General features: G+C 39.4%; 1 protein-coding gene across 2 annotated transcripts in view; it reads right to left on the bottom strand.

Moving 5' to 3' along the window:
- The window catches only part of EMB2410 (embryo defective 2410), an 86,459-nt gene that overhangs the window by 12,277 nt on the left and 57,083 nt on the right, over window positions 1-17,099 (bottom strand). Inside the window, exons 10-15 of one of the 2 annotated variants that reach the window (XM_010255904.3) lie at window positions 16,936-17,093; window positions 16,299-16,827; window positions 15,623-15,793; window positions 15,413-15,472; window positions 14,088-14,210; window positions 11,798-11,896 (exon numbers count right to left, since the gene is read on the bottom strand). In XM_010255904.3, coding sequence (XP_010254206.1) covers window positions 11,798-11,896; window positions 14,088-14,210; window positions 15,413-15,472; window positions 15,623-15,793; window positions 16,299-16,827; window positions 16,936-17,093 — 1,140 coding nt within the window. The remainder of the gene's footprint in view (window positions 1-11,797; window positions 11,897-14,087; window positions 14,211-15,412; window positions 15,473-15,622; window positions 15,794-16,298; window positions 16,828-16,935; window positions 17,094-17,099) is intronic. The other variant, XM_010255905.3, reaches the window with a different exon arrangement.

Genomic DNA, 17,099 nt, shown 5'->3' with positions numbered 1-17,099 from the left:
GTCATCCACATATACAACAAGTAGAGTCAAGGAAGTATCCACTTTCTTAATAAACAAAGTGTGATCTGATTGAGCCTGCACATAGCCAAACTTTTCAAGGACTTGTCTGAATCTATCAAACCAAGCTCTAGGGGACTGTTTTAGTCCATACAAAGCTTTATTCAACCGACATATCTTCTTACCTATCTCTGTACTATAAAAGCCAGGAGGTAGCTGCATGTACACTTCTTCTTGTAAGTTTCCATTGAGGAAGGCATTTTTAACATCCATTTGGAACAAGGGCCAAGAGTAATCGGCTGCAAGAGATAATAACACTCTGATGGTGGTCATTTTTGCTACTGGTGCAAAAATCTCCAAGTAATCTATACCATAAGTCTGAGTAAATCCCTTTGCAACTAACCGGGCCTTACACCTTTCAATGGAACCATCAACATTATGTTTCACAGTAAACACACATCTACATCCAACTGGTTTCTTCCCTTTGGGTTGATCAACTAGCTCCTAGGTATTGTTTCTTAGAAGGGCATCCATTTCTACCTTCATTGCATCTTTCCATTCAAGAATGGTCAGGGCTTCCTGTACTGTTCTGGGAATGGGAATATCAGCAATTGATGCAAGAAAGGACTTATAAGAGGGAGACAGATGATCATAGGACAAGAATTGTGAGATACAATGGGCTATGGATGAGGTGCAATGGCGTTTGCCTTTATGGACTGCAATGGGAAGGTCAAGGTCATTCAATGGAAGTGAGGGCTCAGAAGATGGAGAAGGCTCAACAGCAGAAGGCTCATCTGTAATGGGAGCTGGAAGAGATGTAGTACCTGGATTTGGATCTTCAGAAGGAATTGGGGCTGGCCTGGACTGCTGATGACCGAAATCAACCTGCCTCCATCGTTTGTGATAAACTCTCAAATCCTGACATTTTTGACAACCTTCCCCATTACACTCCTCTTCACTCAATGGAACAGGTAAAGGGACTTCTGATGTGTTAACCCCAACCGTACTACTCTCCCCTTGAGAAGAAACCCTAGAGTAATAAGGTACATCCTCAAAGAAAGTAACATCCATGGATACAAATCTTTTTCCTAGTAGCAATATCCCTTTTGAGTTTGTGCATAACCAAGGAAAATACATTTTGAGGCTTTAGGGTCAAATTTGGAATAGCGAGGGCCAAGAGTTTGCACAAAGCAAGCACAACCAAAGGTTTTAAGGGGGATAGAAAACAACTCTTTATCAGGATATAAAAGAGTGAATGGGGGTTTCATGTCAAGAACCCGTGAAGGAATTCAGTTGATGAGATACACAGCTATGAGAATGGCATCTCCCCAGAAATGTATAGGCACATTGGAGTTGAATATGATACTTCTAGCTACTTCCAATATGTGCCTATTTTTTCTCTCAGCCACCCCATTCTGTTGAGGGGTATGAGGGCAGGTACTCTGATGAATGATCCCATGATCAAGAAAGTAAGAGGCTAGTGATGTTCTAAAAATACTCTCTCGCATCATCGAATCTAAAAATTTTGATTTTTACCCCAAACTGGGTTAAAATCATCTGATGAAAGGTCTGGGTTAGGATAGAGACCTCATCTCGAGAACGCATTAAGTATACCCAAGAAAACTGGGTGTAGTCATCAACAAACAACAAGAAATATCTATATCCCCCCATAGAAGTGATGTGATATGGTCCCCAAACATCGGTATGCACAATGTCAAAAGGAACACTACTTCTCTTATTACTTAATGAATAGGTTGTTCTACAATGCTTTGCAAGCTCACAACTTCCACACTTTAAACTGGACATCTGGATAGATTCAAATAAACTAGGAAACAAGCTTTTCAAAGACCTAAGGGATAAATGACCCAATCGGTTATGCCAAAGCATGACTTGACCAATAGACTGAGAATCAAAAGACCCTCTAACTTCACTACCGTCCCACTGTGAACTTCCTCCAAGCAAATAGATTCCATATGTCTCACAGCCAATCCCAATCACCTTCCTTGTCTCCAAGAAAAACACATCGATCAGGAAAAAGGTTACTGAGCAAATTGGTGCTCAGTAACTTGGTGCTAAGTTACTTGATGTCACTAGACAACTTGATGTCTCCCTTGCCAAAAATGGGAACAAGTGATCCATCAGCAATAGACACCTTGTCTTTACCAAAGGATAAGTGATAGGTAGTAAATAGTGAAGGCAAACCAGTCATATGATTAGATGCACTTGAGTCTATTACCCAACAATGTTCAGTGTTACCTGGAGCTGAAGCATGATAAGCTGAAGCCCGTGTACCTGAATGAGCAAATGTTGTGGGAGGAGCTGATGTTGTGACTAGCTGAGATGATGATGCTGAAATACCAATTTCCAATTAAGTCAAGACAGCTCGAAGAACAACTAGAGTGTCTAGTGGTGCTGCACTTGTGCCTGATGAGATTGCACAATCAATAGTAACAACTGTATTAGCATTCCCCTTTTTCTTCCTGAGTTTTGCTGGAACTAGATGATGATGTAACTTCCAACAGGTTTCTTGCAATGTTCACATATTAGGTCCTTCTTGTCTTCCTTCTTCATATCTCTCCTTATCCCCCCCAAACTTGGGTTTAGTTGCTGCCAAGGCTGATTCAAGTGGCGAATGCTGTAACATAACTTTCCTTCTACTTTCTTCACTGTGCACTAGAAAGTAAGCTTGTGATAGAGTCACACTTTCTCTTGTTAGAAGTTGTTGTCTCAGAATGTCATACTCAGAATTCAGACCTACTAGAAACTCAAATACCCTCTTAGTTTCAACCTGCTTTCTGTAGGTCTATGAATCCTTCTGGCTTTCCCATTCAATTGTTTCTAAGTGATCAATCTCATGCCACAAAGACTTCAATGTGGAAAAATAAACCGATACTGACTTCTCTCCTTGCTTAAGGTTATTCACCTTACATTTTAGCTCATAGGCCCTAGCAAAATTGAGGGGTTGGGAGTAGGTTTCTTTCATGATATCCCAAATTTCTTTAGCTGTTTTTGCCCATAAATAATTTCGGCTGATATGTGGTTGCATGGAGTTACACAGCCATGTCATAACCAAATAGTTCTCCTGAACCCATTTGGTATATATTTGGTCCTCTTTGGCTGGTTCCTTGACATCTCCCAGTAAATAACTTAGCTTTCCTCTACCCCCAATAGCCATCATGGCTGATTGGGCCCACTCTAGGTAGTTTGTCCCATCAAATTTTACAGTGGTAATCTGAAAACTATTCTCAGGTATGCTACCTACACCACCAGCCCCAAAATAGTGTTCCCCTTGGCTCTTAAACTCCATTCTTTGTCAAGAAAAGATTAACAAATGCCTTTTGTATCACTAAGACTAGGTAATTACACCCAGAATTTGCTATCAACTGAACCTACTTTATCTTTCTAGGTCGACAATCCACCTAAAAAAGATAACCTTCCAAGTACAACTTGGAGTGCAGGGCTGAGAGTGCAAGGCTGAAACTAACTACAACCCTAGAATTGGCAACAGTCAAGAAACTAGAATCTTGGACCTACAACCAATTCAGCCGCACCTCTTAAAGTAACCAAAAAACTATTATTTTAATGTATCAAGAACAGTTCAGGAGGAAAACACTTTTAGTCGAACCTTCGAAATAACCAGAAAAGGTAATCCTTTTAATAGAAAAGATTGACTTCAGCAAAACTTTGGCCGCAACCTTCAAAGATAAGTCTGAACCCTAATCTTGAGGGTTCTTCCTTCTGACTCTTCCTGATTGCTGATCATCCTCTGATGCTTCACCAACAATCTCCAAGACTCAGCTGATGGTCCCTTTTGCTGGAAATTTTCCAACCCTAGGAAATTCTTATGCAGCCGGCCATGTCAAACTATCATAAGAATTCCTAGGTTGGCTCTGATACCATGTAGTCGTATGAGACTATTGACCGCCCAAGCTGTAGTGTATAATCAACAAGAAATTAAGAGGATGAGAGGAGATAATGAGAGGAGGAAGAGAAAAGAAGAGAAGAAAATTTCGAAGGAAGGATTTCAGAAAAGAAGAGGATGCTTAATTTGCCGCCCCCCTCTTTCTATTTATATTAATTCTGAAGTAAGGATAAGACTGCTTACATGGCAAAATTAAAGTCCTAATAAAAGACTAAAAGACTAAAGTCCTAATAAAAGACTAAAAGACTAAAGTCCTAATAAAAGACTAACAACTAATTGTGGACTGACACTTAAATAACTAGTAGTTGTATGCGAGTACAATAGAAAGAGGTGGGGACCACATCAATGGTTTCTACAAGTACCATTTTCTTGCATATACCCCTGGGCAACAAGGTGAGCTTTGTATCAATCTAAGGAGCCATTAGGTTTCAATTTGATGGTGTAGACCCATCAACTCTCAATAATAAAGGTATCTAAGGGTGCTGGCACAAGATCCCAAGTGCTATTCTCATGCGAAACATGGTTTGAAAGGAATATTTGTAGAGGGTTGCTACTGATTTGCTGGTAGGTATGGGGAATATTTGTAGAGGATAAGACAATATACAAGGAACTATGGTTGAAAGGAAACCATAGAAGTTAGGGGGTTTAGAAATGCGAGTAAAATGACGAAGAGGAATAGAAGCAAGAGAGGCATTTGAAACAAGAGGAGTATCACTTGCAGGCACAATTATGGGATGATTTTAATCGGCAAGAAAGGGGGTTGTAGGTGTAGAGATTGAGGTATGCAATTGCTTGCGATAGAAGACAACAAGATAAAAATTGATGGAGCAAATAATCTATCAATCCTAACAAAGAAAGATGTGTTCAAGAAAAACAACATTACGAGAGAGATACAAATAAAATGGATGGATGGATCATAACATTAAATCCCTTGTGGTCAGGACTGTAGCCCACAAAGGCACACATAGCAGACCGAGCAAACAATTTTGAGCGTTCATGAGAAGGGAGATGTACAAAAGAAGGAATGTAGTTGATAAAAAACACAACAACATAAGCTACCTCCACCCAAAAAGAAGAAGGTGCATGTGACTCATGTAATAAGGTCCTCACAACACTGAGAACATGTCCATTCTTACGCTCGGCCATACCATTTTTCTAGGGAGTATTTGGACAGCTTCATTGAACTTGTATACCACTAATCTTCAAATAAGATAGAAAGTCTCCACCGGTATACTCTCCCCTAAATCTAAGCAAAGAATACGTACACAAGACTGAAACCAAACTCATACAATGGTGCGTGTGAAATAACCAAAATGTTGGAAAAACTTCTGATTTGTGCTGAAGAAAATAAATCCATGTGTCCCTAGTGCAATCATCAATAAACAGTGCAAAATACTTGTACCCTAAACGAGAATATAAGAAGTCCAAACATTAGTATGTATAATATTAAGTAGTAAAGTAAAATGTGTAGACTTGGGAGAAAAGGCCAAAGTACAATTCTTACTCAAACAACAAGAAACACATGACGTATCAAAAGTTTGCAAAGTAGGAATTTTGTTTCTTATAAAACCATAGTCAAACAAAAGCTTTAATTTAACCACAAATCCTAAACATTGTTTCTTTGACCAAAAAAGGAACTAGATGAGGAAGAGCTAAAATAGGCTGATGACTTGGTAGTAAGAGACTTCTTGAACTCCAATGCAAATAGGTGGCCCTACGCTCCTCCCCTTTTACCTTCCCAGTGCATTGGTCCTAAATCAAGCAACCATAAGAAGAAAAGGTAAGAATATAACCTTCATTAACAAGTTGAACTACCAAAATAAGGTCTATAGAGAGTATTAGGATTCAGCCTGCCCTTGAATCCTATTAAGCTAATAACAGTCAAGAAGAATGAAGAGAAAGAGAGAGAGAGAGAAAGAAGAGAAGAGAAGAAAGGGAGAGAAATAACTGGTTCGAATGAGAGAAAAAGATCACTCTCCCATTCGACCAGAATTGATTTATATTACTTATATTCAAGGTTCAAAGTATCAATACGATACGCCCCGTATCGGGCATATCGTATCGTATCTTTTTCAAAAGATACGGTCCTAAGTGCCTATTCCAGGTGTCTTGGACCCCTAACTTTTTTTAATAATAAAAAACATCTTATAAGCTTCCCAAAAAACCAAACTTTGAAAAAAAACTAAAAAAAAAGTGTGTATCGGCCGTTTCTAAGTACCGATACGATACGGCCGAAATGCGTATCGTATCGATACTTTGAACCTTGCTTATATTATGGAAAAGACACATGTGCCCCTACTTAAGTAAGGGACACTAAATCTAACATAATCTTACACATCAGCACATAAACATAAATACAAAGACAGAAATACCCCTACTTATTCGACACTAACACTCCCCCTCAAACTGGAGAATATATATCATACAATCCCAGCTTGTTACATATGTAGTCCACTCTTCCCCGACTCAACCCTTTAGTAAACAAGTCTACCCACTCTGGTTCCCTGTGTTAACATATGCAGTATCTATCACTCCACTCAGCACCTTCTCTCTCACAAAGTGACAATCAACCTCTATGTGCTTGGTTCTCTCATGAAACACCGGATTAGAAGAAATATGAACTGCAGCCTAATTGTCACAGTAGAGCTTCATTGGAGTGTCAACAGTGTATCCCATCTCCTGTAGAAGGTTCTTCAGCCACACTAATTCACAAGTAGTATGTGCCATAGTTCTATATTCTGCCTCTGCACTGCTTCTTGCCACAACTGTCTGCTTCTTACTTTTTCATGTCACCAGATTACCCCCAAGAAAAGTGCAATAGCCTGTGGTAGATCTCCTATTAGACATAGAACCGGCTCAGTCAGCATCAGTATATCCTTCTATTTCAAGTTTTCCACCACTCTTGTATATCAAACCATAACCAAGAGCCCCTTTTAAATACCTCACAATCCTTAGAACCGCATCCCAATGTGGAACCAAAGGATTCTGCATGAACTGACTTACCACACTAGCTGCAAATGAAATATTTGGCCGAGTAATGGTTAGGTAGTTCAATTTACCTACAAGCCTCCGGTATCTGCTAGTGTCTTCAAACACTTCACCCATATCGTTGCTCAGCTTAGTGTTTATTTCCATAGGTGTTTCAGCTGGTTTAGCACCTAACAAACCTGTTTCTTCCAACAAATCAATGACATATTTCCTCTGACACAAGTTAATACCATGCTTAGACCTTGCTACTTCTATCCCCAAGAAATATTTCAACTTACCAAGGTCCTTTGTCTGAAAATGATCTTGCAGAAAAGCCTTTAACCTATCAATGCCCATTTTATCATTTCCGATAATAACAATATCATCTACATACACCACCAATAGGATCTTTCCTGCCTGAGAGTCATGGCTGAAGACTGAATGGTCAACTTGGCACTGTTTCATACCAAACTTCTTTACCACCTCATTGAACCTACCAAACCATGCTCGAGGAGACTGTTTAAGCCCATAAATGGCCTTCTTTAGTCTGCACAACTTACCGTCCTTCCCCTGAGCAACAAACCCTGGTGGTTGCTCCATATAGACCTCCTCAAGCAAATTATCATGCAAGAAAGCATTCTTGATATCAAGTTGATAGAGGGGCCAATCATACATAGCAGCAAGAAAGATCACAACACAAACTGAACCAATCTTAGCAACTGGGGAAAAGGTCTCTATGTAATTAATACCATAGGTTTGGGAGTACCCTTTGGCAACCAGTCTAGCTTTCAATCGCCCTACACTACCATCAGGTAAGTACTTAACAGTATAAACCCACTTACAACCGACAACCTGTGTTGTGGATGCTTTTATTGGAAAAAAATATGGGCCGTTAACAGCCTGCTTACTAGGAGGAAGAGGAGTGAGGTCCCATGTATGATTATGAGTTAAACCTGAGAGTTCTTCTTCCATTGCACGATGCCATCCTGGAGAGGCAAGGGCTTCTTGGACATCCTTAGGGACAACAACAGAGGACAACAAGGAGATAAACTGGCGATGGGAAGCAGAAAGGTGAGTGAGAGAAACATAATTAGAAATATGTTTACATTTCCACACAACAATGGGAAGATCAAGGTCAGATACTGGGGATGAGGTTGGTGTGGGGACAACTGCCAGATCTGTTGACGATGATGGAATTGGAGGAGGAGCCGGTACATGTGTGCAATGTGTATACACTTGACGGATAGGTGGCCGCTCAACAGGTGGTGGCACCGGAGGCAAGGACTTGGTCACAACTGGAACAAGAGGAACGGAACCCGCAACTGGAAGAGGAAGGGGAGGAGGTGATGAGGAGGAAGAACATCACTGGACCCCAAGAAAAACGGAGTAGACTCAAAGAAGGTAACATCAACACACACAAAGGAACATCGAGAGCTAGGATGATGACATTTATACACTTTCTGAGTCCGGGAATAGCCAAGGAAGATGCGCTTAACGGATCGTGCATCTAACTTGTCCCTTCCTGGGCCTAGATTATGCACAAAACAAACACACCCAAAAACCCGAGGAGAAAGAGGAAACAGAGACAAGGTATGGAACAAAGTGGTGAATGGAGAATGACCATCAAGGATAGACGTGGGCATCCGGTTAATCAAGAAGCAAGAAGCACCGCATCACTTCAAAAGGGTTTGGGGACATTCATGTGATGCATGAGAGATCGAGCTATTTCCAAAAGATGACGATTCTTTCTCTCAATCACTCCATTTTGTTGTGGAGTGTAGGTACATGAAGTCTAATGGATAATGCCATATTGGTCCAAGTATTCTTGAAATGATGAAGAAAAATATTCATGGCCATTATCGAAACGAAAAATTTTAATGTGAATACCAAATTGATTGTGAATCTCAGCATAAAGATTTTGGAAAATGGTAAACAATTCACTCATTTCTTTCATTAAATAGAGCCACGTCATCCTTGAATAATCATCAACAAAAATGACAAAATATCTAAATCCATTGTATGACATTACTTTATAAGGACCCCAAACATCTGAATGAACCAAAGAAAAAGGACTCGACATACGGTTACCAACCCTAAGACTAAAGGGAACACGATGATGTTTCCCCAACTGACACGACTCACAATCCAAAACAGAAAGATGACTCAACGAAGGAACCAAAGACTTCAAAACTTTCAGTGAAGGATGACCAAATCAACAGTGCCATTGGAGAGGAGAGAGAGATGACTGGAGAGCTGTTGACGTTCTTCCACCACCGTCAAGATAATACAATCCATCGACTTCATGCCCTCCACCAATCTTCATCCTCATCTTGAGATCCTGAAAAATACACGAAGAAGGGTAAAAAGTAACAGAGAAATTAAGAGACTTGGTCAACTTACTAACTGACATAAGGTTAAACGGAAACTTAGTGGCATACAGAACTGAGGATAAAGGTAAAGGGGTCATGTTAACATTGCCAACCCCACAAATGGAGGATGAGGAGGCATTAGCAAGGGTGACAGATTGTGATGTTGAGCAATGAGAGAGGGAAGAAAACACACCTGGAGTTCCAATCATGTGATCGGAGGCTCCTGAGTCAATAATCCAAGGATTGGGTGTGGATGCCAAACAAGCCATACCTAAGTGTGCTAGAGTGGTCGTGTTCTACTGAGATGTGGCCTGAGCAAACCTCTCTTACTCATCACGGGGAACACTCATCATCTCCTTCCCGGGAACATCTGTGGATGTAGGGAGTATCTAATTAGCTGAACGACTCGCCTGTTTGAAGCTAAAGTCACTAGTCATGGCATGATTGGTCCAAGTTGAAGGTGGACCATGCAAGTCATAGCAATAATTAATTGCATGTCCATCCATACCACAGTGTACACCTCCTCGGACTTGAACTACGTCCTCGGTCACGGGCTCTCCCTGAATCTCTACCTCCAGTACGACCACCACCACGGTTATAGGTAGGTCCACCACCACCACTCCGGCCATATACCGGTCCTCTGCTACCACTACGGCCAGACTGAACTCCACCTCTAACACCACGACCCCTTGATACTGCAAAGGCTGATCTATCAAAAACACTAGTGTTCTCGGTAGATCCAATGGAAATCTTCCTAACTCGAGCAAACACTTCTTCTAAGGAAGGGAGAGCTGATCCTCCTAGTATCAGGGCCCGCACTGGTTCATACTCAGATCTCAGCCCCACAAAAAGTTGAGTTACATCAAGTTGTTCTCTCTGTTGCTGAATTTTGACATCAAAAGTGAGGGCGTGATAAACATTCAACTCATTACGGATGTTTCTCATACTAGCATAGTACTCCTCAAGACTCTGATTACCCTGCTGTAGATTAAAGTATTCCTGATACAGCTGATATACTCCGGTTGTATTGTCTTGACCCGAATACAACTTAGCATGACCCCACACTTCTTTGGCAGTGTCAAGAAACATGAAGTTTACACTAATCTTGGGTTCCATACTATTCCATAACCATGTGATAATCTGTGTATCTTCTTGTTCCCAGTCATCATACTCATGAGAATCGGTGGAGGGTTTCTTCCCTTATGTGTTTCACCTTCTTCTTTGCCTTAAGAAAAACTTCTACAGATTTAGCCCAGGGTACATAATTTTCTCCATTCAATTTAATGGAGGTCATTTGAACATTCAGGTAGTTAGTAGGGGCCATCACATTAGTCTTTCTATCACTACTGTCTCCCATAGCTGAATTCGACACACTGCACACTAGACCACACCACACACTGAACACATTGGTTTCAACACTTAGTACTGCTGAAAATTGCACTCTTTACACCACAAACCCTACCCCACGACTACTTGAACACTCACGACACTGTTTGAAGACCACTCCCCTTTCGAATCACAGTGAAAGAAACCATAAACCCTAGCACACTACAATCTGAAATCCCACCATACGATCTGAAACAGACTTATGATTTGATTCACAACACGAAATTGCATAGAAATCTCTTATCTAATCACCCAAAAATCAGACCACACAAGACATCCACTGCACCATACGAATCAGCCCTCTTCTCTTCATCGATTAGGGGAGGGCTTCTTAGAAAACATAGCAACCAACCACAAACAACACAACTGGAGGCATAGAAACCTCCAAGGGAAGAGGGCGACCACTCCTTTTCAGCCCTTTCCCTTATCTCCAACAGATGGCAAAGAGACCAAGAGAAAACCTTCGACTGGGTGCGCAGAGAACAGAATTCTGGGCAGGTGTGATTTGCTCAGTTATGCTCTGATACCATATTAGGATTCGGCCTGCCCTTGAATCCTATTAAGCTGATAATAGTCAAGAAGAATGAAGAGAGAGAGAGAGAGAGAGAGAGAGAGAGAGAGAGAAGAGAAGAAAGAGAAAGAACTGGTTCGAATGAGAGAAAAAGATCACTCTCCCATTCGGCCAGAATTGATTTATATTACTTATATTATGGAAAAAACACATGTGCCCCTACATAAGTAAGGGACACTAAATCTAACATAATCTTACACATCAGCACATAAACATAAGTATAAAGACAGAAATACCCCTACTTATTTCACACTAACAGAGAGATTGGGGACAGATAAGGTCTTGGTAAGGGAAAAGGAAGAAGAGTGTGAAAGCTTAAAGGACAAACCATTACTACCAATGATGCTTAATTTTTCATCATTGGCAATAATAATATGTTTATGATGGATTTTAGTATAATTACTTGAGGGTTCAAGGTATGCTTCAGTCATATGATTATTAGTTCCATAATCAATAATCCAAATAGAAAAAGGGGAACAATAGCTGAAAACTCACCAAATAAGCCAATAGCAAAGAAAGCAGAAGAGATAACAGAGGATATCATTTGCCGAATTTTCTCTTCATCCATAGGTGTAGATGATTTACCTTTAATAGAATAATCTGACTTAGTAGAAGTGATGTCAGAAGCCTGGCCCTCAAGCACCTGATATGTACGATGATGGTACTTCTTTTGAACACCCTTAGCTGGTCAAACAGAGCAATCCAGAACAATGTGACCATGCTGCTTACAGTAAGTACACATTTTTCTTCTTACAAGGCAAAACAATATGGTCAAATCCTTTACACTCATAGCATTGAACCATTGAGACATCCTTATGGTTGGTTTCCTAATTCCATGTGCAATGAAAGCAGTATTAACCCCAGTATTAGCTAGCTTTCCATCAAGTTCCGTAATAGTCGAAAGTCTAGTCTCCTCCATAAGTAGTTCACCCATCACTAAGCCCAATTTCGGAAGGGTACCTCTGCTCAAAAAATTAGACCTGATTATTTCATATTCAGGTTTGAGCCTCATTAGAAATTGATGTACCTTTCGTTTCTCAAAATGTTTTTGAAGGTACTTGACACACTCAGCAGAATCCGAAGGATCAATGTGGACTAACTCAACTCAGCCCATAAGTTCAGAAATTTGGCATGGTACTCTTGCATTCTCCTGTCCCCTTGGCAACAAGCAACAATTTCAAACTCTATTGTCTGGACATGCTTGACTAGTAGTAAACTTTCTTTAGATATGCATACATGGCATATGCGGTTTTCATTCTTCTCATAGGAACAACAAAATGGGTCTTTATAGAGCTCAGAATTTAGGAAACCGACTTCTCATTGTCAAGATTTCATTGCTGAAAAGCCTTCACATCAGTTTCTTCAGGTTTTAGTAACCTTATGGTCTTACCATTCAGGTAGCCTTCTAAAACTTTTCCCTCAACAAAAAAAATTAAAGTGGAACTTCGACATGCTGTAGTTATTTCCATTGAACATTACAGGAATAACATTAATCTTTTCATCCATTTTAACAAGCAGTTCATAGTTCAACATTGTAACAATAGTGAAGCTGAGTCCACAACTAGACAAATAACAACAGTTTTCCAAGCAAAAAAAAAGAAAAAAAGAATCCAGAATCTTTCTAGACACTTGGAAACAGTATCTCACAACTAAAGAAGAAAGATTTTCTAGGGAACAAGTCCAAATAGTAAGGTATCCAAACAAGATTCATGTAGCTGATCCCATATAGTTGGAATAAGGCTTCGATGATGATGATTGTCAAATTGCAGGACAGAAGTATAGTTTTCAATTATAATTGAATCTTATGGTTCAGACCTGATAGCCCAATTACAGACTCTATAGGATCAAATTCAGAACTGGTTCTGCATATTTACTTATGAGGTTGGGCTGGGTTTATGCAAACCTGGACCCAACCCGATCCATTGACAGCTCTAGAAGTAATCAACCACATACAGCCATTGGAGATCTGTTCTAGACTCAATAATAATAGACGGATCATAATTATTGGATTGCATCCTCACAGAGTGGAAGTAATGGTTTGGTTCCCGTTCCTCACAGAAAGAGCTCCATCAAATTAAGTTTGAGACTTGTTCTTTAGGTAATCCTTGACCTTCTGTGGTAGGATCTTTATCCACAGAGAGCAGCTATGTTATCAGATGTATGCATCCTGGACTGATTGGCACTATTTACTTGGAAGGAGCTGAATCTTTACCCCTTATTGAGGGGAGGATGCACAAGGGTCAGATGTATGCATCCTTAGCAGCTATGTTATCAGACATGATAGACAAGATCTTTGATATCCAGGGTGAAAACTCATTCTGTTGGATCTCTAAATCAGACAAACTTACAGTCAATAGCCTACAATCAAGGCTCAGGGGTGAGGTTCTAAACCCCCCACTGGGCCCACCCACCCCACCCCCGCATGTAACCCCACTTTCTACTTAAATAAAATTTAAGGTGCATCCCAACCTGGAATAGATGTAGGAGTTTAAAAAACAAACTGGGGGTGTTGATAAACAATATGAATTTTCATTACCAATTTAAGGTTTTGTTGTTATTATAAGGTGTTTTGGTACTAGATCTTGGAGCCTTTTATTGGATAAATATGCTAGAATATTATAACTAATGTTCACATAACTAAGTTTCATTAAAACCTTATGCACAGGTCATCCATGTACAGTATACCTGGAGGTGAATAGGTGATTGAGTTAACAAACCCTGCCAACTATGGAACCAATTGTCTGGTTGGTTGAAATCATAATCAAAGAGCAAAAACTCTTACAGAATAGATAAATTTATAAGCTTATCTAAAAGGATCCTTGATTAGAAAAGAAACCAATATAATAACTAGTGTACTTGTTCAATGGGAACTCACAACATCTCCACTCCACCGAGCAGCCACATCAAGAGCCTCACCCAGGACACCACTAAATTTTGGATTAAGTACGGATAAAATTCCATGTCCCCTTCTTTTCTGAAAATTAAGCTGGAGTTCTGCCTGGAAATAAGCAAGTAGTTAATTAATGTCTGACAAACAATTTGGACTTGCCACCAACAACCAATAAAATAGCATTAAATAGAAAATCATCCTCAAAATTTTATATTACAAAAAATGTTGTTCAAAAGACAGTTCTCATTAGTTTAAAGAATCAATCATAGCCTAAAATAATTGAGAACAAAAGAACTACAGTGTCAATGGAGTGAAATTTGCAGCCAGAAGCCCAGAATGTAGAGTTGTAACTTGCAAGTTTCTAGTCACCTTTTCACATAATGAACTTAAAAACCAATTAAGAAGATACCAGTTAGGTTTGATCTCTTGCCATTGCAAATAAGAAATACTTTTTCTCCAACCAAATAGTGTGACAAGCTGAATTTTAATGGCTATTGAGGGGATAATCCTGGTTCCATGGGTGGTGGAGGTGTATTTTAGAGGGCAGAGTTAATTGTTTTCATAATGCAGGTTTTCATTACCAGGTTTAAGATTATCATTACCAGTTTACATGTTACATTAAGCTTTTTTTTTCCATTCTGTTGAAGCTCAATTAGGGTAAAAGGAAATTTTCATAAAACAGTTACAAGCCCAGCACTTCTAGATTGAACAGAGTGTTGGGCAGTCAAAAAACAATATATCCAAAAATTAGTGTAGAGAAATGTGAATAAGGAAATGGATGTGTGGGAAAAATATAAAGGATAGGATCAGAAATGGACTTGTTTGAAGGAACCTAGGAGAACCTCCAATAAGTGATAAAATGTAGGAAAGTAGACTAGGGTGGTTTGTTTACTTGTAGACAAGGACATCTATGGCAAAAGTTTAAGAAAAAAAATGTTACCTGTTACAACTTTAAGGGTCTACAAGAACTTAAGGGCCCATAATTTAACAATGGATAAGACACTGAACAGAGTGAAATGTGGGAACTGGATTCATGTACCTGGCCCCATATAATTGGGACAAGGCTTAGTTGATTTGAGCTGAGTTGATTCCTGCGGAGCTCACTCCCTAGTTTTGACCTGTTGTCATTCCTTGCTCTTCTCTTCTCATACACATCAAGATCAGATGATGATGATCGGCTAAGCCTTATCCAAACTATATGGGACCGGCTACACGAATCCACCAAGATCAGATGATGAAAGCAGGAAATAAAAAGCAATTCAAGAAAAAAAAATAGCGTCATAGAAAAGTTGTGCATGATGAAAACACACCCTCTGTATTGTTCCTCGAAGTGAAGCCAGCTCCAGTTCATCAAGTGGTAAATTCCGTACCTACCCACATAACATAGAAAGGTTAAGAGTTGAGATCAACAGTAATTCCAAGCAAACATAACAAGTCCACATTTAGAAGATTTAATTGATATAAAAGTCAATGTACATTTTATTTAGAATAAAGGGTAATTTATAGATGAGAATAAGTACCTCCAAACTAGATGAATATTGTGGCTGGTAACAAACATTAGCTCTAAGTTGCCCCTTCTGAAGGGAAAACGACAACATTGCTCCATTTTGCAAGTTTTCTTCTGTCAGAGGTCGTAATGGACCAACAACCTCAACTGCCAAACTTTCATCTGGCCTACCCGTGGCATCCAACTGCATTGCAAAAAGGAGGATTTTTTTTTTTATAAATGACAAAAAGGAGGAATAAAAGGAGGTACTATTCAACCAAGAATATCAGGCAACAAGTAATACCAAATAGAGTATTTGCTCAAACATGATTTGAGACATCAACAATAATAACAGCAAAAAGAACAGCAACAGAAGAAGAATGCAACAGCAGAAGCAACAATAATAACAGCAATAACAATATAATAAAAAAGCACAACCAAAAATAAATGTTAGTCTTTTGTAGATCATTTATAATCTGGAACTCGTGTTTATTGTACTGGTAATCCAATTAACTAAATATCACTTCCACTTGTGGACAATTTTCTAGCTCATGTTTTAGGTGCTTCTCTCTCAGACCACAAGCTCCCTAACATGGATCACTCTCCTGTGTCTATAGAGTTACTCTCCACTTTGTATGATTAAACAGGAAAAGTGCTAAACTACAAGATCAAGAAAGAAATCATAAAAAAATGCAGGATTTAATTTATACCTTGATATTCTCACGAGAAATTGTCAACGATCCAACTAACTGAGGTGCCAGCATCAGCTGATTTAACTTGATGCCCGAAATTGAAACCTCCCCAACAAGACTAGTTGGCTTTTCTTTACCAGTCATCTGCACATCCAACACATTATTCATGCAATCAACTACTTCCTCAGCCAGTATACTGGCAGGCTTTACAATGTTTCCTTGAAACTTGATCCTTCCGGTTGCTTTCAGATGCATGGGTCTTGGAGAATCAAAAGGATAAGAAGAGATCAAGCTGAAGAACTCAAAACCACGCATGCGGAAGTCCATTTCAACTCCCTCAATGACTACAGGCACAATACTCTTAACACTATAATCTCTTCTGTTTAATGAGTAATCATCAGGATATGATGTTTGAACATTCATATACAAATCAAAAGCAACTGATGAAGAATTGACTGTAATATAATCATGTGAAATAATAATATCACCACGTGCATCACTGAATGAGCCTTCAGCTTTTGGTGCAGCCCATTTGATGTCAAATCTCCTATAAACCAATGACAAATACATCTCATTGAAATTAAAAGAACATTTAAGATTAAACAAATACATCAACTTCTTAATAAAATAAGAACATCAGATGTCAGTATCTTACGGTTTTAAAAGGGATCCTGAAAGCTTAGTTTCTCCATTCAGTTCCCCTATTTTGAGTGGCATCAGTTGAAATTGACCTGGTAGATACCGATACATAACTTTGTCAAAGGACAAATTTCCCGAAAAGTTCACATCCATCGCTGTGTCATCCACCTCACCCTATCA

The sequence above is a fragment of the Nelumbo nucifera genome, chromosome 2 (assembly GCF_055504915.1).
Source record: "Nelumbo nucifera cultivar China Antique chromosome 2, China Antique-T2T, whole genome shotgun sequence".
NCBI classification, from domain to species: domain Eukaryota; kingdom Viridiplantae; phylum Streptophyta; class Magnoliopsida; order Proteales; family Nelumbonaceae; genus Nelumbo; species Nelumbo nucifera.
Note: the sequence above shows the minus strand (reverse complement) of the source record. Positions and strands in the feature narration are given on the sequence as shown.